General features: G+C 44.5%; 1 protein-coding gene and 1 long non-coding RNA gene across 6 annotated transcripts in view; one reads left to right on the forward strand and one right to left on the reverse strand.

Annotated features, from left to right (window-relative positions):
* Positions 1–26,788, reverse strand: part of TMEM254 (transmembrane protein 254) — a 34,362-nt gene extending 7,574 nt beyond the window's left edge. For 2 of the 5 annotated variants that reach the window (XM_045024322.1, XR_006581091.1), the window contains exons 1-5: positions 26,254–26,784; positions 23,368–23,471; positions 19,312–19,371; positions 13,674–13,735; positions 5,075–5,129 (exon numbers count right to left, since the gene is read on the reverse strand). In XM_045024322.1, coding sequence (XP_044880257.1) covers positions 5,075–5,129; positions 13,674–13,735; positions 19,312–19,371; positions 23,368–23,471; positions 26,254–26,346 — 374 coding nt within the window. In that variant the 5' untranslated portion in view covers positions 26,347–26,784. Of the gene's footprint in view, positions 1–952; positions 1,880–2,993; positions 3,930–5,074; positions 5,130–13,673; positions 13,736–19,311; positions 19,372–23,367; positions 23,472–26,253 lie in introns of those variants that run through there. The other 3 variants (XM_045024321.1, XM_045024323.1, XM_045024320.1) reach the window with 3 other exon arrangements.
* Positions 1,844–20,581, forward strand: LOC123374398. The gene is made up of 5 exons (XR_006581092.1): positions 1,844–1,898; positions 4,800–4,902; positions 10,669–10,756; positions 15,624–15,722; positions 20,531–20,581. It is a non-coding gene; the product is annotated as an uncharacterized LOC123374398 (long non-coding RNA).
* Positions 26,789–27,611: the final 823 nt, after the last annotated feature.

The raw sequence follows: 27,611 nt of genomic DNA on the forward strand, positions 1-27,611 counted from the left end.
GCTCTGTAGCTAGGTCTTTAAGGTGGCCCTGCTGGATATTCAGTTTCTGTCCATCGTTAGCCATCTTACTGAAGCTTTTGGCGACCGCTTGATCGCTAGCTCTGATCAGGCCACAGCGGTCTATTAAAGTGAGTCACAGCAACCCATGCTGCATCCTACAGAGCCCTCCGTGTTGTCTGAGCAGGTGAGGTTCATGTTCAGACTTCCAGTGTGTACACAATTTCCTTACTGTAGTTCATGGTGGGTAAACCAAAGCGAAGAGGCTGTGGGAGGCAGTGCACCTTTACAGGGGCCACTCAGGAGGGCTGCTAAACTCTGAAATATGAAGTGCAATTTTCTGCATTTTTAGAAGACCTACCCACTCTTTTTATTTTGATGTCTAGCATAACTTCCCGGGGCAAATCATGGTCTATTAAATGCCAAGAAACATACAGTTAAAAAGCCCAGGCTCTAAAAGCCCCAGGTCACTGTCATTAGACACAATTGGACAAAAATCAAATGTAAAAATTATTTATCAGTTTCTTGTCACCAAAGCCAGCTTACCCCCTTACTGCACATGGGAAAGCTAGGCTCCCATGCCTGGTTCCCAAAGGCAGTCTGTCCTACCATGCCCTTCTCATAACATGCAAGTGAAAGACTGGCCTGATGTCAAATTTTGGCACAGTGCTTTCTATTAATCAGTCAAAACAGATGTCAAATTTATTGGCTCTTCCTGGTTTGGTCTTTCTTCGTGTGACCTTTGTTCCTCCTATGCCTCTCTTCCTTGGGTCTGTTTTTCCTGCAGATAGACTTTTCCCCTGTGCTCTAAAGCTCCACCCTCCCCAATTTCTGTCCCTCTTACCCTTCTTTCCTCTGTTTGACACATCCCTGCATTCACTCTTCCCCCCACCCCCGCACTTCTTTGCCTCCCCCTTCCATATAATGTAAGCTAATTTCCATGGCTCCCCTTCTGCTCTCTATTCCCTTTTCTGGTCTGTCTTCTTGCTCCCATAGTCTGTTATTTCCCAAGGCATCCTTAACCTCTGCTGTCTTGCTCTCAGCCCTTGTTGGGATTTGCAGCTCTTTTGCCTCCTCTCTCCATTTCTCATTTGTTTTGCCTCACTGCTGTCAATCCATCCAGCATTTGTTTCCATCTGTCCTTTGCCTCACCCAGCTCCACCTGTTCAATTACCCAATTCATCTGTCTCTTCCTTCCTAATCTCAAAAACATCTTCAAATAATCATCCCTGTGAATCCTCTGCTCCCAACTAAATCCTTTCCCAGACCATCTGCTGAGGAGTAGCCCACTTTTCCCATCAACCCAGCCTCTGGATCCATCTAAGATGGCTCTAGCCCCAATCCATCAATTCTCTCCTTCCCCAATCAGTTAATTCCCTATCCCTTCCCCACACATACTGAGATCTCTAATTGCAACCCTTCACTTTCCTGTCAACCTGCTCCACAAAAACTCTGACCTCTAACTCAGGGTCAGTCTTACCAAGCCTACCATTCCATCCTCTGCTGCATCACAGCTCAGGTCTTTCCTTGCCACCACCACCCCCAGCTGTACATACCTCCCAGCCGCACTCTGGAGATGAAATAAAAGCACTTTCTCTACTGCTTGATGTATTCAGTGTTTGCTCTGCCTTTGCAGACAACAGAGAGCTGCATATGCAAATTGTCCCTGGTCAGAGCTAGTACAGAGTCTTCAAGATCTAAAAGAGATCTTATGACCTTATGGTCATAGCACAGCTGCATCCAAGTTTCCCTAGTGATGGAGGGAAGCCAGGTCCCAGAGGAGTTCCCTCAGAAGAAGAAGTTAAATCAGCTACACCTGCAGCTCAAAGAGGGTTGTCTCTAAGGTCTCAGGCTGTTGGTAAGAGGACTGTTCCTTCACTGCCTGCAGGAATATGCAAAAGGTATGTACTTTTAGAGTGCTTATATAATTATTGTTAAATGTGTTTGTATAAGGAACTTGAGGGGTCTCTAGGAAAGGACTTCATTTTGCATTGGCTTGTTAATGAATAACCAGATCTCTTTCCCCAAAAAGAGCTTTCTCTTCGCTAATAAGATCTTATGGCTTGTGGGAAGGCCACACCTCCACAGCAGAATTTGGCTCAAGACTACATTTCAGTCAAATGAAATCTCTATTTGAAGATGCAGTATTCTCAAGTGAGCTGCATAGTTCAGTCCTTTATACAGCTATGCAAACCACTTTATATTTTGAATAAGGATGGTAAATGAACTCAATTTTTTTTATTCATCTTCATTTCAATTTGTGAAAAGAAGGAAGAAAATAATCACTTGTGCTGTTTACACAGGCCTTGTCTGGGGCTGGACCTCCAGACTGGAAAAAACCCCATAATACTGATAAGACAGGCTAAACTAGCAGGACACGGATCATATGCTGAGGCTGTCATTAAGCAGCCATGTGTACGACAGCATGACAAACACAAGAGGAACTCAATCTATGTTATTTAAGGCCACTTCTATTTGCAAGAGAAAACATAAATGTTGAAACACCTTTGTATCTGTTGAGCTAATATCAGTGGGAGTTGACCAGTAAAGACATATCACTCTTGCAATTATGACTGGGATAGTGCCAGAGTTGTGGGTGCTAGCAAGCTACATGCAAATAGACCAGATCCTCATCTGGTGTGGCCAGGGGTGGCTCTACAAATTTGGCCGCCCCAAGCAGTCATGCCCGGGAGGCGCCCCCGAACCCCGGGAGCAGCGGACCTCCTGCGGGCATGACTGCGGAGGGTCCGCTGGTCGCTCGGCTGGACCTCCCGCAGCTGCGGGCAGTTCGCTGGTCTGGCGGCTCTGGTTGAGCTGCCGCAGGCATGCCTGCGGGAGGTCCAGCCGAGCCGCGGGACCAGCGAACCGTCCGCAGTCATTCCTGCGGGAGGTCCACTGGAGCCGCCGGCCGAGCGTCCCCTCCGCAGTCATGCCTGTGGCAGGTCCGGTCGTCCCGGGGCTCCGGTGGACCTCCCGCAGGCATGACTGCGGCAGGTCCGCTGGCCCAGCCTGCCGCCCCCCCGGGAAAGGGCCGCCCCAGGCGGGTGCTTGCCCCGCTGGGCTCTGGAGCCGGCCCTGGGTGTGGCTCTACTGATTTCTGTGAAACTATTTTACACCAGCTGAGGATCTGGCCCAGAAAGCCAAATCCTGATCATACTAAAGCAAATGTGATTATTGCTCCTTATTTTGGTGAGATCAGCATTTTATCCAAATGGAGAATGTTTTTGGAAAAGAGTTATAGTGAAGGACCAGCCTAAAAATTGTCTTATTTTGCAAAATATTGTGAAGCTTTGATTCCCATTACATACCATGTTGTTTGATTACAGTTCTTACTTTTGTGATGTAAGAGATTATCATTAGATCAACATCCTCTTTTTAAAAAGAAAGCTTTGCCCAAATTCGTGTTGATATACCACTAGTTGACAAATAATTGTAACTACAGCTAATAATCCTACATGTAAACAGAAGATGAATAAACATACTGCAATTTAGAGGAAGTAAAGCATTGCTTACATATCACAGTGCTGAATGTTAGCCATGAACCCAGAAGGAAGAAAATCCAAAATTTTAAGATAAGCAGAGAAGGCAAGAAGGAGAAAAACAAGAGAGACAGATCAAATCCAAGATCAATTGGAACATTATTCTGGTAGATGTAGTCAAGCTGGAGCTCATCTCATGCTGACTGGAAAATAAGTGTGGTTGCGTGGTTCTAAGTTAAATGTCATAGAGTAAGAGTTGAAAATGTAGTTTAGGAATATTTATGGAACTTTTCCCACCATACATATTCACTGAATTGTACCCTAATACCGTATATTAAACAGTTGCTGATAGCTTCAGCCTCTTCCTTAGCAAATCACAAAGAGTTCTTAGGTAAGCTTCCTAGGCTCCATTGTGACCTGGGTATTAAGGAATGGTTGGACTGGCGATGTGCTCTGGAAAATCAAGGAGGGCTATGTCATTAATCAATCAGGAACTCATTCATCAACCACAAGACAAATACAATGTCCCTAAAGGCAGAATGAACCCTCAGGGACTGATCCAAAGCCTCATAGAAAGACTCCTGCTGTCTCTAGTGTCTCTAACAAGAAGCTATTCAGGAGTGTTTTCAAGGTTCAACCATATCTTTTAGGCATCAGGAAGTCTTCTAGAAGCAGATGGCATGCTTCTTACTGCAGCTATGTTTAGCTGACCTTATAAGAAAGGTCCAGAGGACGGCTTCTGAGCTTTCCTCTTTCCCAGGATTCTGATTATGGCATCCTATTTCTCAAACTAGCTTGACAACAAAACTCATTCAGTTAAAGAAGGCATTACAACCTAGCCATATAAGCAGCTGTTTACTGAGCACATTGACCTGGCTGTGGGGTTTACTCTGAGATATACTTTGTGGGAGTGTATGGCAATTGTGAGCATAAAGCTACTTGGAAGTGAACGTTACTTTTAAGAGCTGGAAAGTTTCTGTGCCTGCTGTTTTAATTCTAAGAGAATTTGATTACTGAACAAACCGAGCATGCAGAGCGGTTTGTGAGTAATAAGTACTTACATCACTAATTTCTGCTCATCTCTGGTGCAAGCCAGACAAACTAACCCTTCTTAGTCTGACCTGCTTACACAAAACAGGACACTGCTGAGGCAAAGTCATCTCTGAGTCTCTTGGCATCTGTCCCCAGGAGATTTTATATTGGTTCTGTTTCATTAACACAACTCTTTGCATTTTGCGTACTGAAAGCCCAGATGGCAAGCAGGATTTCTCCGTATATGTCAGTGTCAAATGGGGTTGAAAATAAAGCTTTTCTTCTTTTCAGTGACCTCCTCCGCAACCTGGGTGAAGCTGAGCTGAATTCAATTGAGATTTCTCTTTGTAATTCTCTAGTGTGTATGTGGTAAGAAGTGAGACACCTTGTGCAGGTGGGAGAAAGTCTTCATTTAATCCTATTTTTAAAAGGACTGCTTTAAAAACACTTTCAGGTACTTTAGTTTAATTTGCAAAATGCATACTTCAGTGAGTATACTTCCATTAGTTAGGACACAGATTTGGAACCCAGGAGACCTGAGGTCTATCGCCTGCTCTGCCACTCACCTGCTGTGTGACCTTAAGCAAATCTTGTCACTGTTCCATGCTGCAGTTTCCCCACCTGTAAAATAGGAATGATTACATCCTCTTTTATAAAGGGATTTGAAATTTATGGAGGGGGAAAGTGCTATGCTGGTGAATATCTGAATTTCAATTATCCCTACAGCTTAGTTACCAAATGAACAATGTGTCCCCCATGTATTTAATGAATTTGTACTAGCTTGTCAATTAGCCTCTTAGTGCTTGTTGGCATTAATCAATGGCTTTCTATTGGAAAGACTGTTACGGTTTCAACAGCAGGTTGGCAGAATGGCAACAAAAACTCACTAAAGTTGAATTTTAATCTTTTTAAGAAAGTATAAATACTAAGAATCAGCATTATTCAGTTTTCCCCTCATATCAGTGAAACTGCATTTATACTTCATCTTCATGATAAGGCTGAGAAGTGATGTGAAACCACACCTAAAAATAGCACTTTGGTTTATCCGACTACGCAGTTGGGTATGCGATAAATATCCATGCCATTTTGGATTACTGGAATTCACTTGTATAAAACAAACTATTGTTTTTGTCATTATTGTGCTACAATACCCCTTGGAAAAATTGACTTTCAGAGATCATAGTCTGTATAATTGTGACTCTTTTCCTAGCTTTTATGGGGCTTAATTAGCCCAGAAAAGAAATGGAAACTGGGCTTAATCTAAAGCCTGTTAACTCCATGGGAGTTTTACCATGATTTAATGGGTTTGGAATCAGGTCTGCTATCATTTATATTTTTTGAAAATATTTTGTGAATAAATTAATACTGGGGTGTATTTATATTGGTGAAAAACTTGCAGGACACTATTGGTAGATCCAAATAGCCATCGTATATCTTCACCACCACCCCCTTGTTAATCTGAAAAGTTCATGAGTCATGTAAACTATTTGTAATTTTTAAAACCAACAAATGTTTCAAGGCTCTTTTTCCCATTAAAACAAAATCAATGGCACCAGCCCAAAGTGCTGTGCATGTGCAATGGAATGGGGAGAGAATATTTTTTAAATCATGAAAAATACCTGGCTAATGTCCTCTAAAAATATTAAAATATTTTCTTTTAAAAACAAAACAAAACCCATTACCAAAGATGGCTTAGCTCAGGGGTTCTCAAACTGGGGGTTGGGACCCCTCAGGGGGTCACAAGGTTATTACATGGAGGGTCACGAGCTGTCAGCCTCCACTCTAAACCATGCTTTGCCTCCAGCATTATAATGGTGTTAAATATATTTAAAAGTGTTTTTAATTCATAAGGGGGGGGGCATCACACTCAGAGGCTTGCTATGTGAAAGGGGTCACCAGTACAAAAGTTTGAGAACCACTGGCTTAGCTAGTTATCACCTGAATATATTTTTCATAGTAGTTCTCTTATTCTGTGGTGAGATTTCTCTTGCCTGTTTCTTTCTTTCCTTTGAAAGGATAAATCCACCAGCCCTTCCTAATAGGTGGTATCCTAGCTCCCAGCACTACAAAGATAGCTGTGCAGCGCTGCACTTGGGAGCATGCCCACCTCACTGTGACTGGTAGCCAAAAGCTGTAATGAGCACAAGCTATGGATTTGATTTGCAGTAACACCAAGCCACCTTTATGCCACTCTGTGCTGAAGGCCTCTAGCTCATGAGAAGCTGGCTCAAGGGCTCCATTCTGGCCAACTCCTACCCGCACTGGTGTACGGGGTGTTGTAGGTGGTGAGGAGGCATGGACAGAGTAAGTTAGAGCAGTAACTAACTAAACTGCAACCTACATCAGAGGCTGCAAAGTTCACCAGCTGTCATAAAATACAGGGTTTGCACTGGGGAGTTCCTGCCCCAAGTGCAGGGATAAACTAAGAATCAGGACTTCTGTTCAGAATCTGAGTATAAATAGAACTATGAGCAAGTGATTGTTCCTTTCAACTGTGGGGTAAAGGTATACATATATTAGCAATGCTGAACTTGAAGAAACAAAAGGATTATAACAATAAAATGAAGGCTTGCCCCTTGAATTGGCAGCCATATCTTGCTGAAAGGACACGGGGCAACCCTTAATACTGGGATATAGTTAGTTGTGAGAGATTACTCTGTACAGTATGGAGAAACAGGGTAAATCCCAATATCCTAAGTACCTGCCATTTTTGAAAATCATATCCAAATTGTTATTTCTATGGCACTGTGTGTGCATGCACATGGTGTTTTGAAAACAATGAAGAGGTCCTGCTGATGAGCCATTGGTCTGTGCTGTCTAAATATTGACCTAAAGTAAACAAGATCCTTCATAACATTGTTTTGTCCTCAGGGAAGAGCCATCCTCTTGTCTCTGTCCTGGGCCTAACTCTGTTTATCTTCTCCATTTCTCTTTCTAGTCAATTTTCTCCTTCTTGTATTTTAAACCTTTTTCTTAGCAGTAGGAGATGGTGCCCGTGATGAGGCGTTCTGTGTCCCTTTCTTTACTTCTCAGGTTTCTTGGAAGGGGCAAGAGACTGGTTATCTACTCCCAATGTAGCTTACTGCTTCGCTGCCTTATTGTGACAACCTTGCTGACACACCTCTGCTACAGCACTGCGAGTGCTTTAAGCTGGTAGTTGAATGGATTTGTAATGATGCCTGCTTCACTTGCCACTGTTAAGGCTATAGATATATAGATGGGTATTTTTATCTATAGTTATGGGCTACTTTAACTAATTATGCAGTGTTGAATATCCCTGCATGTTGCCAGGGAGCCTTTACCATAGTGCAGCAGGAGTTTAATTGTCTGAGGCAGGACTTATTATCTCTCTCATATCCTCATGACTGCAACACTATGCAGGATGGGCAGACAATTCCCTGCCTGCCATTCTTCTATGGCTCATAAATACTTTAACAATTTAACAAGTTTTAACAGACCCACAGGATTGTTTAAACTGAGGCCTGGTCTACACTACGCGTTTATACCGAATTTAGGAGCGTTAAACCGAATTAACCCTGCACCCGTCCACACAACGAAGCCCTTTATTTCGATATAAAGGGCTCTTAATATCGATATCTGTACTCCTCCCCGACAAAGGGAGTAGCGCTCAAATCAGTATTGCCATTTCGAATTAGGGTTAGTGTGGCCGCAATTTGATGGTATTGGCGTCCAGGAGCTATCCCCCAGTGCACCATTGTGAGCGCTCTGGACAGCCATCTGAACTCGGATGCACTGGCCAGGTAGACAGGAAAAGCCCCGTGAATTTTTGAATTTCATTTCCTGTTTGCCCAGCGTGGAGCGCTGATCAGCACAGGTGGCCATGCAGTCCCAAATCCAAAAAGAGCTCCAGCATGGACCGTACGAGAGATACTGGATCTGACTGCAGTATAGGGAGACAAATCTGTTCTATCAGAGCTCTGTTCCAGAAGACAAAATGCCATAGCATTTGAAAAAATCTCCAGGCTATGATAGACAGAGGCCACAGCAGTGACTCAACACAGTGCTGCGTGACAAGCGTAACGGAAAGCCAAAGAATCAAATGGATGCTCATGGAGGGAGGGGGGACTGAGGACTCGAGAGATCCCACAGTTCCTGCAGTCTCCGAAAAGCATTTGCATTCTTGGCTGAGCTCACAATGCCTGAAGGGTCAAAAACATTGTCACCAGTGGTTCAAGGTATATGTCGTCAATTTACCCCCCCCCCACAAAGAAAAGGGAAAAAATCGTTTCTCACCTCTTTTCAATGTCACCGTATGTCTACTGGATGCTGCTGGTAGACGGGGTGCTGCAGCGCTAAACAGCAGCATCCCCTCCCCTCCCCCGTGGCAGACGGTATGGTACAATATGACTGATAGCCGTCCTTGTCATCATCCTGTGAGTGCTCCTGGCTGGCCTCGGTGAGGTTGGCCAGGGGCGCCTGGGCAAAAATTGGAATGACTCCCGGTCATTCCCTTCTTTAAGCTTTGTCTCCTGGAGATTCAGTCCTGGCAGACGGTGCAATAGGGCTGGTAACCGGCCTCATCATAGCAGCTGGAGGCTGAGCTCCTCTCCCCCACCCCCACCCCCTTTCATGTCTAATGGAGATTCTGGACTATCATAGCAGCGGGAGGCTGCGCTCCTCTTCCCCCCCCCCCACCCCTTTAATGAGTAATGGAGATGTCCTGCCTGGAATATCATAAAAGCTGGAGGCTGCCTCCCCCTCATTTTATCTCACTAAAAAGTCAGTGTTTCTTATTCCTGCATTCTTTATTACTTCATCACACAAATGGGGGGATAACTGCCACGGTAGCCCAGGAGGGGTGTGGGAGGAGGGAAGCAACAGGTGGGGTTGTTGCAGGGGCACTCCCTAGAATGGCATGCAGCTCATCATTTCTGCAGGAATCTGGGGCTCTGACCCCGAGCGGCTGTGCTCTCTGGTTCTCTAATAGACTTGCCTCATATTCTAGGCAGGACTGACTCTATTTTTAGACAAAACATAAAGAAGGGAATGACCTGGGGAGTCATTCCCATTGTTGTCCATGCGCCCCCGGCCGACCTCAGCGAGGCCAGCCAGGAGCACCCATGACAGCAGAAGACGGTACAAAAGGATTGATAACCATCATTGCCAATTTCCAAATGCAAACGGTGCAAAATGACTGATAACCATCATCTCATCACCAATTTTCAATGGCAGACAGTGCAATAGGGATGGTAATCATCTCTGCTACCTTGCAAAGGCAAATGAATGCTGCTGTGTAGCACTGCAGTACCTCCTCTGTCAGCAGCATCCAGTACACATACGGTGACAGTGGAATAAAAGTTAAACGGGCTCCATGGTTTCCGTGCTATGGCGTCTGCCAGGGAAAAAGGGCACAAAATGATTGTCTGACGTTGCTTTCATGGAGGAAGGATTGAGTGACGACATTTACCCAGAATCACCTGCGACACTGTTTTTGCCCCATCATGCATTGTGATCTCAACCCAGAATTCGAACGGGCGGGGGAGACTGTGGGAACTATGGGATAGCTACCCACAGTGCAACGCTCTGGAAATCGACGCTAGCCTCGGTACATGGACGCACACGGCCGAATTAATGTGCTTAGTGTGGCTGCGTGCACTCAACTTTATACAATCTGTTTTAAAAAAACAGTTTCTGTCAAATTGGAATAATCCCGTAGTATAGACATACCCTAAAATAATCTTCCTTGGAACTCAAGACAATAAAGATATTTACACAGTATGCTGGACTACTGTGTACATTTTTAGAAATGGAGAGAATGAGGAATATTGACCTGTGGCTAGAACAGGGAACTTAAGAGTTAAGGTTCCTGTGTTCTATTCCCAGTTCTGCCATGATTAACTGTAGCTTTAGAGAGGTGGTAATCTCTGTCCTTCAGTCTAATAACTAGTTCTCGGGCATCTTGTGGGATTTTCTCTTTGGAAAGTGTGCAGAAATTGATTGTGTGTGTATGTATGTGTGTGTTGAAAGAAACAGTATATGTTAAATGGGCATTTCAGACAGCTGTGGTTGACAGTGAGTATTTACACTGAGTATACAGGTATTTGTTCTTTTTTTTTATTGTCCATCTGGTTAACCTACTTTGCCAGTTCATCAAAGTAAAGTCTCAAGGCAATTTTTTCTTTCTATTCTTTATTTTTAGGTTTCAAGGATTGGAGGTTCTAAAGGGGCAGGCCGATTACAGAAATGAAGCAAATCTTGTGCTCTCATGCCCCGTTCTTTAGTACAAGGTATGACACTATACCCTCCTAGATGCTCTTACACTTAACAGCACAGGACTGTTGTTGTTAAACTGCCTCTTACCTTTACACTTAAAGCAGCATTTGTCAAGAAGTTAACCTCCTATGCTCTAGTGCTGAAATGAAGCCTCTGCACCCCTTTACTAGCTGCTTAAAAAGGGCAGTGCCAGCACTGAGAGATCTGCCAGCCTTGGTTCACAAGCATACCTAGGCACTGCCTGAAGTATTTAAGATTACTCAAGGTGACTCCACTACTGCAGCAACGGGGCTGGCAGCTGCTCTCTCCATTTATGTAAGAACCATCAGGCAGTCTCCCTTCCACCCCAAAAGGAGCCTAGCACCACAGGGGCTATGAATAAGGCTAAGATTTTTGTCACGGATATTTTTAGTAAAAGTCACAGACAGGTCAAGGGCAAAATAGAAAAATTCATGGAAGCTGTGATCTATCCATGACTTCTACTAAAAATATCCATGACAAAATGGGGATCTGCGGGTCCATACACTGCCTGAAACAGTGCGGCTGCGCAATGGCTAGGAGCTCCAGGGGCCGCCAGAGGCAACAGGGGTATGCTGCAGGTCCCTGCCCCCTGCAGGCAGCAGGGGAGCCTACAGCTCCCAACCACCACAGGCTGAAGTCACTGAAGTTGCTGGAAGTCACAGATTCCATGACTTCCACGACTAAATAATAGTTTTAGCTATGAATCATAGTAGTAATACTTTGTAACCATCTTTCTCCCAAAAAATACTTTGAATATAGCAGCTCAGATATTTTAAGTGGTCATGCTCCTTTAGAGCAATGTTAAAACATGACGGAACACGTTTTCAATCTCTTAATCCTCCTGAAAAGTCCAACAATAGACAGATACAACAGTGTACAGTACAGTGAAAGCTGTCAAACCATAGACAAATTGACTGCTTATTAGAGGTGGTCTAAGAAAGATGGAGCAGAATTTTACTCCTTACATTTGGGGAACTGCGTAATACAGAGTCTCTTGGACCAGCGCATTAACATCTAGTTGAAAAGTTAATCTACACAGTAACAGTAGATATAAAAGACTTATGTTTTGAGATAAGAAAATGTTATGTATAGGAATCCTTCTAATTAACCTTCTACATGTATTATTAATCAGTCATTCAGAAAATAGCTGCACTTAGTTTCCTCTTTCTCAAGTTATATTTGGTCACTGACTTCCAAGGCAAGGTAACATCAAGTTCTCTGTCACCTTAAATTAACAGAGTGAATTGTTTCACTACATATTCTGGCTCAGATCAGTGCACGTCATCCTGTATAATGTAGCCACCTGTTAGTGTTCCTGCAACCCTATGGACATTTCCCTCTGATATGGGAAAACTGAACAAGATAAAAACATGTAGGTGGAATTTTAACCAAAAATGTTGGTGAGAATTGTTTATTGAAAACCTGGGAAAACAGTTCTAATCTAGAACAGGCAGAGACTTCTCTACACTACATAAGTCAAGTGTCTCTCTGCTGATGTGGAAGAAAAACACCTACCAAAAAAAGTAGTTCTGTCTTAATGCCTATTGCCAACAAGTGTGATGGGGTTTTCTTTGGGTGGGAGTGGAGAGGAATTGTCCTTTTCAGTAAGAAGCAAACTGAACATAGAATATAGGTAAGGCTAAGATTTTGTCACGGATATTTTTAGTACAAGTCAGGGACAGGTCACGGGCAATAAACAAAAATTCACAGAAGCCCGTGACCTGTCCCTGACTTGTACTAAAAATATCCGTGACAAAATGGGTAGGGAAAAGGGTCCAGCACGCATCATTGCTGGGGCTCTGGTGTGTCCCACCTCCCACAGCAATGGGACAGTGCAGGGTGCCCAGCTCAGCACTCCAGGGGCCCCCATCGCCTATGGCTCAGAGCTCCAGGATCTCCTGGCTGACTGGGAACTCCATGGCTGGGAGCCATGGGGGCCCCCTGCAGGGGTGACTCGTGGTAGGAGAATGGAGGGCCTAGTGGCCCTCCAGCAGGGTCAAGTGCCCTCAGCAGCCGGCCCAGGCCAGAGCTAGAAGGGAAGAGGTGGGGCCAGAACCTCTCCTCTTCCAGCCATGCTGCCTGGTGCAGTGTAGCGGCTGACTGGGAGAGCAGCATGCTGCCCCCAGCCCAGGCTCAGCTTCTGGGGACAGGAGCCAATTCTGAGAGGTCTGGGGGGGGGGAGCTCCAACTCGCTCAGCTGCTGTCCCAGAAGCCAAGCCCAGGTGGGAGGCTGCCAGGCACTCTCTCAGGCAGCTGCTGTGTTGCACCAGGCAGCATCCGGGAACAGCTCTGGGGCCTGGCTGCCAGGAAGAGCAGCTGAATATGCCAGGGGGAGCTGGTGCAGTGGGAGGACAGAGCCCCCGCCCCCCCCCAGGTAATGTGGGATGGGGAGAGCACAGACTCCGGGCTAGGGGCAGTGAGGAGTCACATGGGGAGGACACATCCTCCTCTTTAGCTGGGGCCCCCTTTGTGTCCCTCCCACAAGTCACCTTTGGCCCCCTGTGACTTCTGCAACCTCTGTGACAAAATCATAGCCTTAGATATAGGCCATTAAACAACCAACTGGGGGCAGTGATATCTGGTCCCTGACCCAATCTGGACTGAATTTTGCAAGCACAAAGTGAGATGCTCCATGTTCCCATACTAATTTCTTGAGCTATCAAGTGAGCCCATATCTCAAACCAGGCATTTAATAATAGCCGTGATACCACAGGACTGCCTTGGTACGAGTGCACTGGCTCACATAACAGGAAATACCTTTTGGATCATTCACTGCAACTAAACACATAGGGTGGATCCACTTTGAGAACAAGGTTGAAATATTAGCCTTATTTGCCTCTTTCCCAATCCCTTATCTCTGCTTCTTAGGCGGAGGCTTGTAGGCTAGCAGGTGGGAGAGAGAAGCTATACCAAAGAGGAAGGTTTGGATGAACCATCGACGTTGAACAGAGCTGTCAGTGATGCCTTTGATCCTGCAGTAAAACAAAGTTAGATTTTATTTAACGTACTATATATACATTCTCCATAAAAGTGAACTGTGAAATGGATCTAACACACCACTGATCATATTGATTGATGTTTACAGCTCAAAGCACCTTGATGTGAGGAATGTTTAGTAATGAGGCTCAACTTTTACACTCCATTTAACACAGTCCTCTGTACCACTAATGAAGACTTGTTAACCACGATCACTAGACACGTTTTTCTGACATTAACTCAAGTTATTGATACTGTCAATGTTAACATTATGTACAGTCTATATATACTGAAGTGCAAAATAAGCATGGGGATGAGAGACATTTGGCATTACTAGTATAAAGTAATCATGAAGTCAAGTACAGTATGCTAAGCAAATCCCTACACGATAGAGTTTATTAATGTATTTTCACTATGGAAAGAACTTTTCAGTCACAGTGGCAGCCTGGAGAATAGACAGCAATTAAAGTTACACACAGACTTCCTTTTTTTGCCTCCTTATGAAGCAGGCATTTCAGGAGCAGTGATGAGTTAAAAATGTGAACAGATGAGACCTAGCAGCAATAACAGGGATCATGTTTCTTAAACAGTGTGAAACTTTTTTCATATGGAACAGCTGATTTGCATGTGGAAAGTTGATTCTGTGGAAACACTATTTGCTAAACAGACTAATGGCCTAAAAGTGCTTGATGTCATGATTTCAGACGACTTTATCAGTTAAAGAAATGAGCTGCACAGTGATGGTTAGCAATCCCAAGAACAGTACATCAGTGTAGAAGAAGCAATACTAACCCAGATCCATTGCGATTACACTTGAGTAGTTTTCTCAACTGTCTTTGAATTAATACAGTTTGCAACTTTTGTACTGACTATACATTTCCAAGGTAAATTCAAACAAAATGAACATAAGAGGCACATTTAACATTAATTTAACTTAACCACTTGAATGTTCATTAAAAGATCTGTGACCTCAACAGGTGCAGGGTTGGCTAACTATTTTGGCATTTCTCCATAGTGCAGAAAGGAAAAAAGATGCTACTGATGGCAGCACACCTGCTAGTTAGAGACAAGCCTCCAACCCTCTCCTTCCCTCATCAGGTGCTATTGCTTTGGAAATAACTTTCACTGGTGAAACCATCAGAAGAATGGCTTCTTCCTGTGCTGCAGCCATTTCCAAGAGCATATGGCTAATAGTATCAAGAGATCTAGCATACACTTTAAGTCACTGTAGACTAAGACTGGGAGTGCATTTAGATTCATTAGAAGAAAATCCCAAAAAATGTAAAGCTCTAACTTTTTCCTGCCCTTCCTTAGATTGGGGAAAAGGTAAACAGATAATGCCACAAAAGCTCCTGACAAACTGGTCAGGAACTAAGTGAAAAGCTCATTATTGGAGGTATAAAAATAGCTGGTGGGCTAGACTCAAGCTCTGATTTAACATGTGTAATACAGGAAGCTTTAACTATACACACTGCCTCAACTTACTTGGTGCTCCCTCTACCAATTTAAACTAAAATATCCTAACCCTGTTTATACTGTTGGGCCCTGTCTAGATGAGGAAGATGAGCAGATAGCAAATGTGTTATCTAATACATGTGAACATGTTTTTAGTACCTACTGTAAAGAAAGGCAGTGTTTAAAACACACTAGCTCTAAACTCTTGTAGTCCAAACAGGGTTTTAGCGTTCCTGACTTTTTTTCTGCATTCATTGAAAAATTGTCAAATACTGCAACTTGCTTATGCAAGATTACACTCTTGCAAATGGTGTGTGTATGTATGTGTGTGTGTGTGTGTATATATATAAAAAAATAAAATCTAGGCAAGCAAATACTTTCTGCCCTCAATGAGATTTAACTGTTTGATTTCATTTCCTGTCTCCTTAGTAATGTCTACAAATACTACTGGAAAGTGGATGTTGGTATCATTGGAATGATATTAACAGCAGCTTCCTAGACAGAGGCTTATCAGAAAAGGGGTGTTAAGTAAGCAGTCTTTATTTCTTCCTCTTCATAGTACTTCACATTTTAATAATGCTGTATAAACTGAAGTGCTTCCTGAAGGGTGCAAAACCTAGAAAGGGGTTGTCATACCTACTATGTTTGACATCAGGCATATGCTCTTGTAAATTTGTGCACAATCTGAGGTATTTTTTAACTGAGAGAGAAGTCTGCTCTTTCTAGCTTTTAAAACTGGGACATTATATAACTGCAAATAGGCATCACTTCATACTCCCCTTTTTAATTAAATCAACTGAGGACAACTCCCCTCCCCCCCCCACAAATAATCTGAGGGCCATATTAAGCAATCGTTACATGGACAAAACAAAAGCACTATTTACTTTGAAGTTTTGTCTGAATAAGGAGTGCCAAACAGCATGTGATAAGTGGAAGAAGAGCATGTGTAGGTTTCCAGAACACTGCATGAGACTGTCTTCCCTTTCCCACTACACATGAACCAAGATGTAAGCAAGGCTGCAACTTTAAGAGTTGGCAGAAGAGCTACATAATAATTAAAAAAAAAATCATTTGAAAGTATTAAGTTTCAAAAGTATTGCTGATCAACATGGGGTTTAGAGTAAACATAAAAACGATTACTCTGACTGTGGAGCTTTCACAATCTTTTACTCCTGAGCCATATACATCTTCGTTTGAGTAGGGCTCGACTTCTGGACACTGACTGATACAAACAGAATTCTGATATTCCAGAATTCCTTTATACCACATTTTCTACTTCACAAAAACCCACTAGGTGGCAGCCCAGTCCTGCCAACCCCACACACATTTTTCACAAGATGTATCAGCTCTATTGATTACAAAGGTGCTGAGAATTTTCTGAGAATCACAGAAATGTAGGGCTGGAAGGTCCTCAAGTCCTACCCCCTGTGCTGAGGCAGGACCAAGTAAACCTAGACCATCCCTGACAGGTGTCTGGCCAACTTGTTTTTAAAAATCTTCCATGATGGGGATTCCACAACCTGCCTTGAAAGCCTATTCCGGATCTTAATCATCCCTATGGTTAGAAGGTATTTCCTAATATCTAACCCAAGTCTCCCTTGTTGCAGATTAAGCCCATTACTGCTTGTTCTACCTTCAGTTGACAAGCAGAATAATTGATTACAGTCTTCTCTTTATAAGATTTGACTATCAGGTCTCTTTCCTCTAGATCAGTGGTTCCCAAACTTGTTCCGCTGCTTGTGAGGGGAAAGCCCCTGGCAGGCCGGGCCGGTTTGTTTACCTGCCGCATCCATAGGTTCGGCCGATTGCGGCTCCCAGGGGCCGCAGTTTGCTGCTTCAGGCCAATGGGAGTTGCTGGAAGTGGCATGGGCCGAGGGATGGACTGGCTGCCGCTTACAGCAGCCCCCATTGGCCTGGAGCAGCGAACCGCAGCCACTGGGAGCTGCGATCAGCCGAACCTGCGGACATGGCAGCTAAACAAACCGGCTCGGCCTGCCAGGGGCTTTCCCTGCACAAGCGGCAGAACAAGTTTGGAAACCACTGCTCTAGATTAAACATGGACAATTTTTTTTACCTTTCCGCATAGGTCAGAGTCTCTAAACCTTTTATCATCATTGTTGCTCTCCTATGCATTCTCTCCAATTTGTCCACATCTTTCCTGAAGTGTGGCACCCAGAATTGGACACAGTAGTCCAGCTGAGGCTTCACCAGTGCTGAGAAGAGTGGAACAATTACTACCCTTGTCTTGCATACAACAGTTCTGTTAAAACATCCCAGAGTACTAACCTTTTTTGCAACTGCATTACATTGTTGAGTTGTTCAATTTGTGATACACTGTAAGACCCAGGCCCTTTTTCAGCAGTACTGCCAGCCAGCAAGTTATTCCCCAGTTTGTAGCTGTACATTTGATTTTTTTCCCCTGCCCCCAACCCCCATCTTAAGTGTGGTTGTCTTTTTATATAATTTTATCTTGTTGAATTCAGACTAATTCTCCAATGTGTCAAGGTCCTTTGAATCCAGGTTATCTGTAAATTTTTTAAGCATACTCTTCACTCCATTGTCCAAGTCATTACTGAATAGTACCTAACCCAGGACAGATCCCTGCAGACTACCACTAGGTACACCCTCCCAGACTAACAGCAAACCATTGATTACTTTTTAAGCATGGTATTTTTGACAGTTGTGCACCCATCTTAAAGTAATTTCATCCTGACCACATTTCCCTACGTGCTTATGACACTGGTGTGAGAGACTGTAGCAAGAAGCCTTACTAAAATCAAGATTTCCAATCTACAGTTTCTCTCCCATTCACCAATAATCCTGTTTATCTTTGAGATCTGCTTAAAGAAAAGCCCCTAATTTGGTCTTAATATTTGAAAGTACATGAAGGGAAGTGCCCTCGCTCACTCTGGTGTAAGGGAGATCAACCAGCTCTTCTGGGCCTGTTTAGCACTAATGAAGCAAGGCTTGTTCTTTCTGGAAGGGAAGAAGCTTAAAAAGAGAAGGGGCAGTGAACCGGAAGACTATTCCACTTCAGAGACTGCTGCCAACAGATAGTGCAGCTTGTGACCATTGCCTTTTCAACTGAGGGTATGGCTACACTTGCAAATTTGCAGCGCTGCAGCAGGGTGTGAAAAAACACCCTCTGCAGCGCTGCAAATTGCAGCGCTACAAAGCGCCAGTGTAGTCAAAGCCCCAGCGCTGGAAGCGCGGCTCCCAGCGCTGTCCGTTATTCCCCACAGGGAGGTGGAGTATGGACAGCGCTGGGAGAGCTTTCTCCCAGCGCTGGCGCTTTGACTACACTTAGCGCTTCAAAGCGCTGCCGCGGCAGCGCTTTGAAGCGCTAATGTAGCCATAGCCTGACCTGACTAGCAGCAAAGCAGTAAGTCCCTAGAGGGGCAGAAGGAAGGCTCCACTAGGGTGGTAATAGACTCCAATAGACCAAGCTCATAGGTGTTAGGGGCTCCCTTGATTTTTCCCCCACCCCCCAGTACCATAATTTTTATTCCACCTTCTGATATGATTCTCTTCTATGAGTGCACTCTGCACTGTAGTTAGATTTGGAAAAATTAATCGATAAATGTCAGTAAACATCAATTTCATCAAACACACAGACCAATAAAAATACTTTTTCATTAATAACTGAAATTTGCAGAGAAGAAAAATGCTGCTTGAGAACTCAGTTTAAGGATATTTATTTATTTTGTATATTTTGACAACTAGTGTTAAGGGTTATAAGGCTTTAACTTTTTGAATCTCACTGCCTCATTAAAAAATTCTGATACTTTTCCATTTCCTACAACTGAAAACTTAATTTGATTAAAAAAATAATAATGTTTAAAACCCACAGATTTGCTCAGTTGTAAAAGTTTAAATCTAAGAAAAAAATGCTTAAACTGATAGACTTGGCTGAATTCAATTTTTTTTTTTAAATGGCTAACTGAAATATCAGAGCACCACATGGGAGGATGAACTCTTCCTCCCAAATTTCCTCAGTAACAGTGCCTGAAGTTAGGTTCCTAAACCCATATTGATCTTTTTAGGCTTTTTTTTAAATCTTGTCCATAAAATCTAAGATAGAGGGGAATTTAAAAAAAAAAACCTACACACAACTTACTTGCATAACTTGATACTGTACAATGCTTCAGCTATATGAATTCCCCAGGCAAGCCAAAACCTGGTAAGATAAGCACACGCATTAGTTTTAATGTTGTTGAAAATTAGGACCACACTGTGACCATAATGCAAAAGATGGAAAGATGATATTTAAGAAACCGACAAGTTGTCTTCTAGAAAAAGCAGAAAGCTAACAGAAACTTTTAATCTAAGGGCGTATTTGAAAGAGAGGCAGAGTCTCTCTTAACTGTACTCTCAGGACAAACTAGGAAGTTTAGGTACAGTGCATCACCTAAAGCAGCTGGTTTTCATCCAAAACTTTTCATGGTATGTTTGTAAAATAGCAGATATTGGGCCAAATCCTGTAGTATAGTATCAGGCTCAACTTTCAGTGAAGTCAATACAAACTTGCCTCACTACAGAATTTAGCCTTGTACTTATTAGAGGTGCAATCTAAGTACCAGAGAAGTCAAATAGTCAGCTTTTCATTGGATTTATAGTTACTAGAAGTTTCATTAGCTTTAGTTTATAAACGGATGGTATGAAGAGATCAAATTCATGCCTAATTTGGCATTTAAGAAAAGACTAGCTTTTCAAATGAGTCAAAAGCAGTCAGTCTTCTAAGTGGAGTAATGATGGGGCCATTTGAAGCTTTTAGCAAAGCCCTTCTAAAAACAGGTCTCTGACATCGTTTTGGTCTATATTGATATGCTCTTGTAAATTGCCCTTCTCTTGTATATTGGTGCCCAGTTACAGACTTTTCTGAACTTGTATTTGTCCACCACCAATTTTAATGTGTAGCCTTGTTCCAGTTCGGAGCTGTGGATACCAATCTTGTATCTGAAGCAACACACCAAGGCACACTGAGTAACTTTTATCTAGATATTAAGTGTATGGTTACACTTGCAGTTGAACAGCGCTGTGAGTTAAACTTGCCTTCGTACAGCTGAGTAGGGAAAGCGCTGCAGTCTGTCCACACTGACATGGCCACATTTGCAGCTGCATTGGGAGTGGTGCATTATGGGCAGCTATCCCAGCATTCAAGTGGCTGCAAAGTGCTTCTTAAAATAGAGGTGGGTGGGGTGGAGTGTGACAGGGAGCATGGGGGGAGACAGAGTGAGTTTTTGAAGTGCTGAGAGTGTCAGCATGCTGTCTTGTAAGTTCAGACCCCCGCCCCACTCACTGAAAGCAAACAGCAGCTGTTTCTTTTTTTCTCATAGACCAGATAAGCAGCGGCTTGCTGAAAGTGACCCCAACCCCCCCGCACCGCCTCTCTTCAAGCAAACATTAGCTGTCGGTACTCCAAACGGAGCCCCCCTGCCTGCCTCTCACTCATTCAAAGTAAACAGTAGCTGTGTTTGTTTTTTTGATAAGCAGCCTCCAGAAACGGAGCTTTGAAAGGGTACTTCCTCCTCCGGAGTTCACAACAAAACAAGAGAGGACGCTTCAGTTAAAAGGATTATGGGGAGTTTCCAGAGGTCAATCAATGCGTAATAACATTACTTCCCGTTTACACTGGAGCAGCAGCGTCTCAGCCAATACGCAACAGCTTTTACTCCTCTCGGGAAGGTGGAGTACCAGCAGCGCTGTAGCCACGGAGACACAGCACTGTACGTGCCTTGCCAGTGTGGACGGGGAGTGAGGTACAGTGCTCTGGGAGGCTTTAATGTGCTGTAACTGGGAAGTGTAGCCAAGGCCTAAGTGTTCCAAGTTCCTCTGGTGATTGGAAATCACAATGAGATTGAGTCCTGATTCGGTGCATGGTGAAAGGAACAAAAAGTGAAGCTGGAATGTCCTAAACAGTCTAAGGTCCTCTCTACACACAAGTCATGAGAGCTGGCTGCAATACAGGCTTATCTAAACATAATTCTTCAGAAAGAGCTCTTTCTATCTAGTTCTTCCTGAATAACTTCATGTGTGGACACTTACTCTGGAATAAAAGTGTGTCCACACAAAGCGTATGTCTACACTACGGGATTATTCCGAATTTACATAAACCGGTTTAGTAAAACAGATTGTATAAAATCGAGTGCACGCGGCCACACTAAGCACATTAAATCGGTGGTGTGCGTCCACGGTCCGAGGCTAGCGTCTATTTCTGGAGCATTGCATTTTGGGTAGCTATTCCGTAGCTATCCCATAGTTCCCGCAGTCTCCCCCGCCCCTTGGAATTCTGGGTTGAGATCCCAGTGCCTGATGGGGCAAAAATCATTGTCGCGGTTGGTTCTGGGTAAATGTCGTCAATCATTCCTTCCTCCGGGAAAGCAACGGCAGACAATCATTTCGCGCCCTTTTTCCCTGGATTGCCCTGGCAGACGCCATAGCATGGCAACCATGGAGCCTGTTTTGCCTCTTGTCACTGTCACCGTATGTGTAATAGATGCCGCTGACAGAGGCGATTCAGCAGCGCTACACAGCAGCATTCATTTGCTTTTGCATGATAGCAGAGATGGTTATCAGCCACTCTGTACCATCTACCATACCCTTGTAAATTGACTATGAGATGACCGTTACCAGTCCTTTTGTGCTGTATCCTCTGCTGCTGTCATAGGTGCCCCTGGCTGAGATCGGCTGGGGGCGCAAAAGACAAGCAGAGACGGTTACCAGTCATATTGCACCATCTACCACCAGGGAGGGGGAAAGAGGATACTGCAATTGAGTGCCGCAGCATCGCGTGTACCAGCAGCATTCAGTAGACATAGGGTGACATTTAGAAGAGTCAAGAGACAATTTTTTTCCCTTTTACTTCTGGGGGGGGTGGGTGGGTGGGGGGTGTAAATTGACGAGCTATGCCCTAAACCACCGCGGACAATGTGTTTGACCCTACAGGCAGTTGGAGCTCAGCCAAAAATGCAAATGCTTTTCGGAGACTGCAGGAACTGTGGGATAGCTTGAGTCCTCAGTCCCCCCTCCCTCCATGAGCGTCCATTTGATTCTTTGGCTTTCCATTACGCTTGTCACGCAGCAGTGCGCTGAGTCCCTGCTATGGCGTCTGTCTGGAGATTTTTTAAAAATGCTTTGGAATTTCGTCTTCTGTAACGGAGCTCTGATAGAACAGATTTGCCTGCCCATATAGCGATCACATCCGAACGGTCCATGCTGGAGCTCTTTTTGGATTTTGATTTCGGACTGCATCGCCACCCGTGCTGATCGGAGCTCCACGCTGGGCAAACAGGAAATGATATTCAAAAGTTTGCGGGGCTTTTCCTGTCTACCTGGCCACTGAATCCGAGTTCAGATTGCTGTCCAGAGCGGTCAGTGGTGCACTGTGGGATACCGCCCGGAGGCCAATACCATCGATTTGCAACCACACTAATCCTAAACCGATATGGTAATACGATATTAGTGCTACTCCTCTCGTTAGGGAGGAGTACAGAAACCGGTTCAAAGAGCCCTTTATATCGATATAAAGGGCCTCTTAGTGTGGACTGCTGTGGCGTTAAATCGGTTTAACGCTCCTAAAACCGGTTTAAACGTGTAGTGTAGACCAGGCCATAGTTACTCAGGAACAGCTGATTGAAAAAGCTTTCTGAAAAACTCCATATATAGACAGGCTTAAATGGCATAAAGCCATAAGTGTTCAGCAACCCCCAAAAACCTTGATCCTGTCTACACTATAAATTGTAACACCTTTAACAAAGGTCCTTCAATGTAAGCTGAGACTAAGAAGTTGCAGCATTAAGAGGAAAAAGGGGAACTCTGAAAACAGTCTGCAGTGTCTGTACAGCCATTTAGGGATGCTTCCAGGGTAACAGAAGCATTTGAGAAAAGTTAATAAGAGGCCTTGTAAACTTAACTGTTACCAAGAATTATTTGATAGATATGTTCTTGTCACCCTAAAGACAGCAAATTCCCAATTCAGCTTCTGGATCTCAGGAACTGGCCTTGACAAGTTTCTCACCTAGCCTTTTACCACCCCTACCTCCACTGAGGTGAAACACAAGCCATTAAAATGTAAAATTATCAAATTAAATTATGGAATCTTAAGTAGGGGGTGGAGATGGGGAAACAAAACAATGTAAACAGCAAAAACATTAGCTTTCCAAATCAAACTTACCCATTATACAGCAGTTTGGGGTGGTTGTCCACTAAATATTTAGTAAAATGGCCAAGTTGTCCCAGATTCTCGTAGGGTATTGTTGAAGGTAAAAAGACTGTCCACTAAGAGACATATACACTTTAGTAATCCCCAAATTCTTACTTTGAGAAAACATTAAGCTTGAGCCTTTAAATTTGAGTCCTCACATCCCTCCTCAAATTTGCTTGCTATTAAACTAGACTTATACATGCTGATTTCACATATGTGCTACTTTCTCATCTTTGCCCATTTCTCCCCCCATCCTTAACAGGCAGGTTACTAGCCCTCTAAGATGACTGCAACAAAAAAGGTGCTTGCAGGCTGGGGGATCCAAGCAAAACAGGCTTCTGACTGCATTTCTTGTGCTAGTTATACCAGATGTAGGGGCGGAGGAAATGAAAGGGATGAATCATTAACAGCCAGGAACTATGCGTGATGTTTGACAGGCAAGATAAATTGTCTGTGGTATGAAAAATTCAAAATCTAACTTGCCTATAAATGCTGATTAGACACTGAGGGTATGGGAGAAGGGAGGAAAAGCATAATAGCTTTGGTTGGTAACCAGTATGTCAGCACTTGCACAATGCTTGAGTCGTGCATGTGCAATACTTCACCCACCTCAGAAATGTTTTGAGGAGGAACTGGAAGGTAGGGACATGGGGTCAGAATAGAAGGGAACAGAGAGCAACCAGGTGGGAGGAAAGACTGGGGAAGGGTGAGGGTAGGATAGGAAGGTAAAAGAGGCAGGCAGGGACTAAAGTTGTGCAGTGATGGGACAGAAGTGAGTTTTTAAATGGATAAGGCCAACTTGAAATCTACTAATTTCAAGAAGTGGTTCAAGAGTATTTTCCTGAACCACTCCTGCCGATTTTTAGTAATCTTAAGCCTGGGCTACACTAGCTGGGGGGGGGGGGGGGGTTTCAAACTAAGATATGCAACTTCAGCTACGCTATTCGTGTAGCTGAAGTTGAAGTATCTTAGTTTGACTTACCTAGCTGTCCTCACAGCGGCAAGTTGACTGCCGCAGCTCCCCTGTCAACTCCGCTTACTCCTCCTGCTAAGGTGGAGTACCGGCGTCGATTCGTGGATCAATTTATCGTGTCTAGACCAGACTTCCGATAAATTGATCCCCAATTACATCGAAAGCTACCCACCGATTCAGCGGGTAACATAGACGTACCCTATCTTTTTAAAATAATTCTCTCAGGCTTGTTGCTTTGGGAAAGACTCATACAAACAAAAGGAAAATTACTATTGGTGGCAGCAGGAAGTGTCTCACACAGGACATAAATGGCTGTCAAGTACACAAACTGAACTTTCCCTCTCGTTTTCACAGTAATCTTTGGCTACTGTTTCAACTAACACCCATGTCCCTTTTTAAAGATGAGACTGGTTTAGTCACTGTGCCCATATAATCCTTAGTCTCTTTGGGTTTGTTTACACCAGCACTTTACAGCGCTGCAACTTTCTTGATCGGGGTGTGAAAAAACACACCCCTGAGTGCAGCAAGTTTCAGCGCTGTAAAGCGCCAGTGTAGACAGTGTCCCAGCACTGGGATGCACGCTGGTAGCTATGCCCCTCATAGAGGTGGGGTTTTTTTTAAAGAAGGCTGGCAGAGCTCTCTGCTAGCACTCTGTCGTGATTACACAAGCCATGTTAAAGCACTGCCACGGCAGCGCTTTAACATTGCAAGTGTAGACTAGCCCTTTGCTGAATCTGTCACCAAAAGTCCAAAACATAATGGTACTTGCAGTTGTCTCAATGAAACTCAACCCACCGCCACTTTTTTCATGCAATTTACTGATTGGCCAAGTGTAACTTTTGGCCTCTACTCCCATTAAGAAGTGTTTTTTACCAATATACACTTCTGCCTCAGCTTCCACTATGTTAAAATTCTAAAGTACCGGAAACCCATCTCCCCTTCTGCCTATTCAAATTTGCATTGAGTGTAATACTTCACTTTCTCCTATATTTAAAGATGTGTAGTCCATCTTCAAACTCCCTGTTGGATCCGCACTCACTTCAGAATTCAGTTAAATTACCCTTATTTTAAAAAGCTTTGATGGACGTGCTCCTCCTTAGTACACAAGCTGTGTCCTTCATTCCTCAGTTAGAATGAACCTCTTTTTCTGTACAAAATCTAGCCAGTTGCCTCTCTCTGCAATTTTATTTTTTTTTAATTCCAACTGTTGGTAATATGGGTTCAGCTTTCCTACTATTAGAACTGGACAGAAGGCTACTGTACACAAGCCTCCCAAGGTCACTGGTGTTTGACACTGTGCCAACTGAATGTACTCTAAGCATGTTTAACTCTCAGGGCAGCAGGAGCTGTGTGCGCACAGGAAGAGTGCAGTGCTAGTATCAGGAGAAGATACTCTGCTCTTTGCAAGAGTGGCATTTTTTTATAGATATGCAAAAATCCCTACTCTAGACAAGCCTTGTGTAGGAGATGTACATGAATGGCAGATCTATAGTATCGTTACCAACTTCAGCATCTCCTGGCAAAGTTTGTTTCTGCTGTCACCTCTTAGAGAAGGGGGCGTTATATCCCACTTGCATAAACAAACCAGGTGGGGTGGGGGAAATAACTACCTCTAAAACAACTGCCCTTATTGTGCTGTTTTCATTTTCCTCACCTCATAAATGCAAGAAACCACCTCACCCACTGAACCCCCACAACACTCCCCCGCCCCGAGCCCTGGCGCCCCTCGGATGCACACACCCTGTCCCCATCACTCCCCTACCGCCCGCCCCCTATCCGCCCCCGGCGCCCTCTAGTCCCGACACCCCCAGCCTCACCCCTGCCCTGACCCCCAACCCCCCTCCCGCCGCTGACGCCCCGGCGCGGGCTGCCCGGCTACTCACAGCGAAGTAGCCTATGCAGACGGCGATGACGCCCATCCAAAAGCGGCTGGTGCATCGGAAATAGCCGCCGGGGTTCCCGGGGGGCGCCTCCATGTTGGCGCTGGGCTCGAGCGCCGCTCACAGCGTCGCCCCACGCAGGCGGGGCAGAGCCGTCACTGTCGGACGAGGTGAAGCGGCGAGAGGCGGATGATTGCGCCCGGACCAGACCAGACCATTCCCGCCGCGGGGGGCGATCAGGCCTGAGCTCGAACCTCTCTGCTGGGGAGGGCGGGGAAGCTGCCAGAAGCCCCGCCCCGTCCCTGAAGAAGCCCCGCCCCTTCTCGCTCTGGCGCTGAGAGCTCAGCTCTGGTGCGGGGCCGTTGGCTGCTGTTGGCGTCCCAGCCGGACGGGGACGTGCTGCGTGAATTCGAGCTCCTGGAGCTCGCTGGAGCGGGCTACGCTGAGCGCATTGGGGCGCCTCAGAGCTCTCTCGCTAGAGAGTTGCGTGGTGGGGGCGGGGCTCCTCCTCCCCCCCGCCCCAATTTCATGGGGAGCTCTGCTTGCAGCACTTGCCCTGGCCTCAGGCAGGCTCTTAAGGGCCGCCCAGGGTGAGTTCCATGCTGGTGCCAGCTTCAGCCCTTGGGGCAGGGAATTTGTTTATAAACAGAGGCGTGGTGATTAAAGTAACAAAAGGCCTGTCATTAAATTAAGGATTCTTAGGCACTCCAGTTGAAAGATAGACAACAAAGGGTGAGACTAGATGATCAGTTCTCAGAATGCATCCGCACAAATACTAAATTGGGTCCCCTGGGGGTGGGGTGGGGTGGGGGTCTGTACTGGGACCAGTACTGTTCAACATGTTCCTAAATGATCGTGGGGGGGAATAGTGAGGTGGCAAAATTTGCAAAATTATTCAAGCTAGTTAAGTCCAAAGCAGACTGTGAAGAGTTACAAGGGACCTCAGAAAACTGGCTGCCTGGGCACCAGAATAAGAGATGAAATTCAGTGTGGATAAATGCCAAGTAATGCACATGGCAAAATACAATCCCAAGTATATATACAACATGATGGGGTCTAAATTAGCTTCTGCCTGTCAAAAAAGAGATCTTGGAGTTATTCTGGATAGTTCTCTGAAAACATCCACTCACTGTGTAGTGGCAATCAAAAAAAGCTAACAATGTTGGGAATCATTAGGAAAAGGATAGATAATAAAACAAAATATCATTGCCTCTAAATAAATCCATGGTACGCCCACATCTAGAATACTGCATGCAGATCTTGTCACCCCATCTCTAAAAAGATATATTAGAATTGGAAAACGTACAGAGAAGGGCAACAGAAATGATTGGGGAATGGTATAGCTTCAGTATGAAGAGAGA

Source organism: Mauremys mutica, chromosome 7 (assembly GCF_020497125.1).
Source record: "Mauremys mutica isolate MM-2020 ecotype Southern chromosome 7, ASM2049712v1, whole genome shotgun sequence".
Classification (NCBI taxonomy): domain Eukaryota; kingdom Metazoa; phylum Chordata; order Testudines; family Geoemydidae; genus Mauremys; species Mauremys mutica.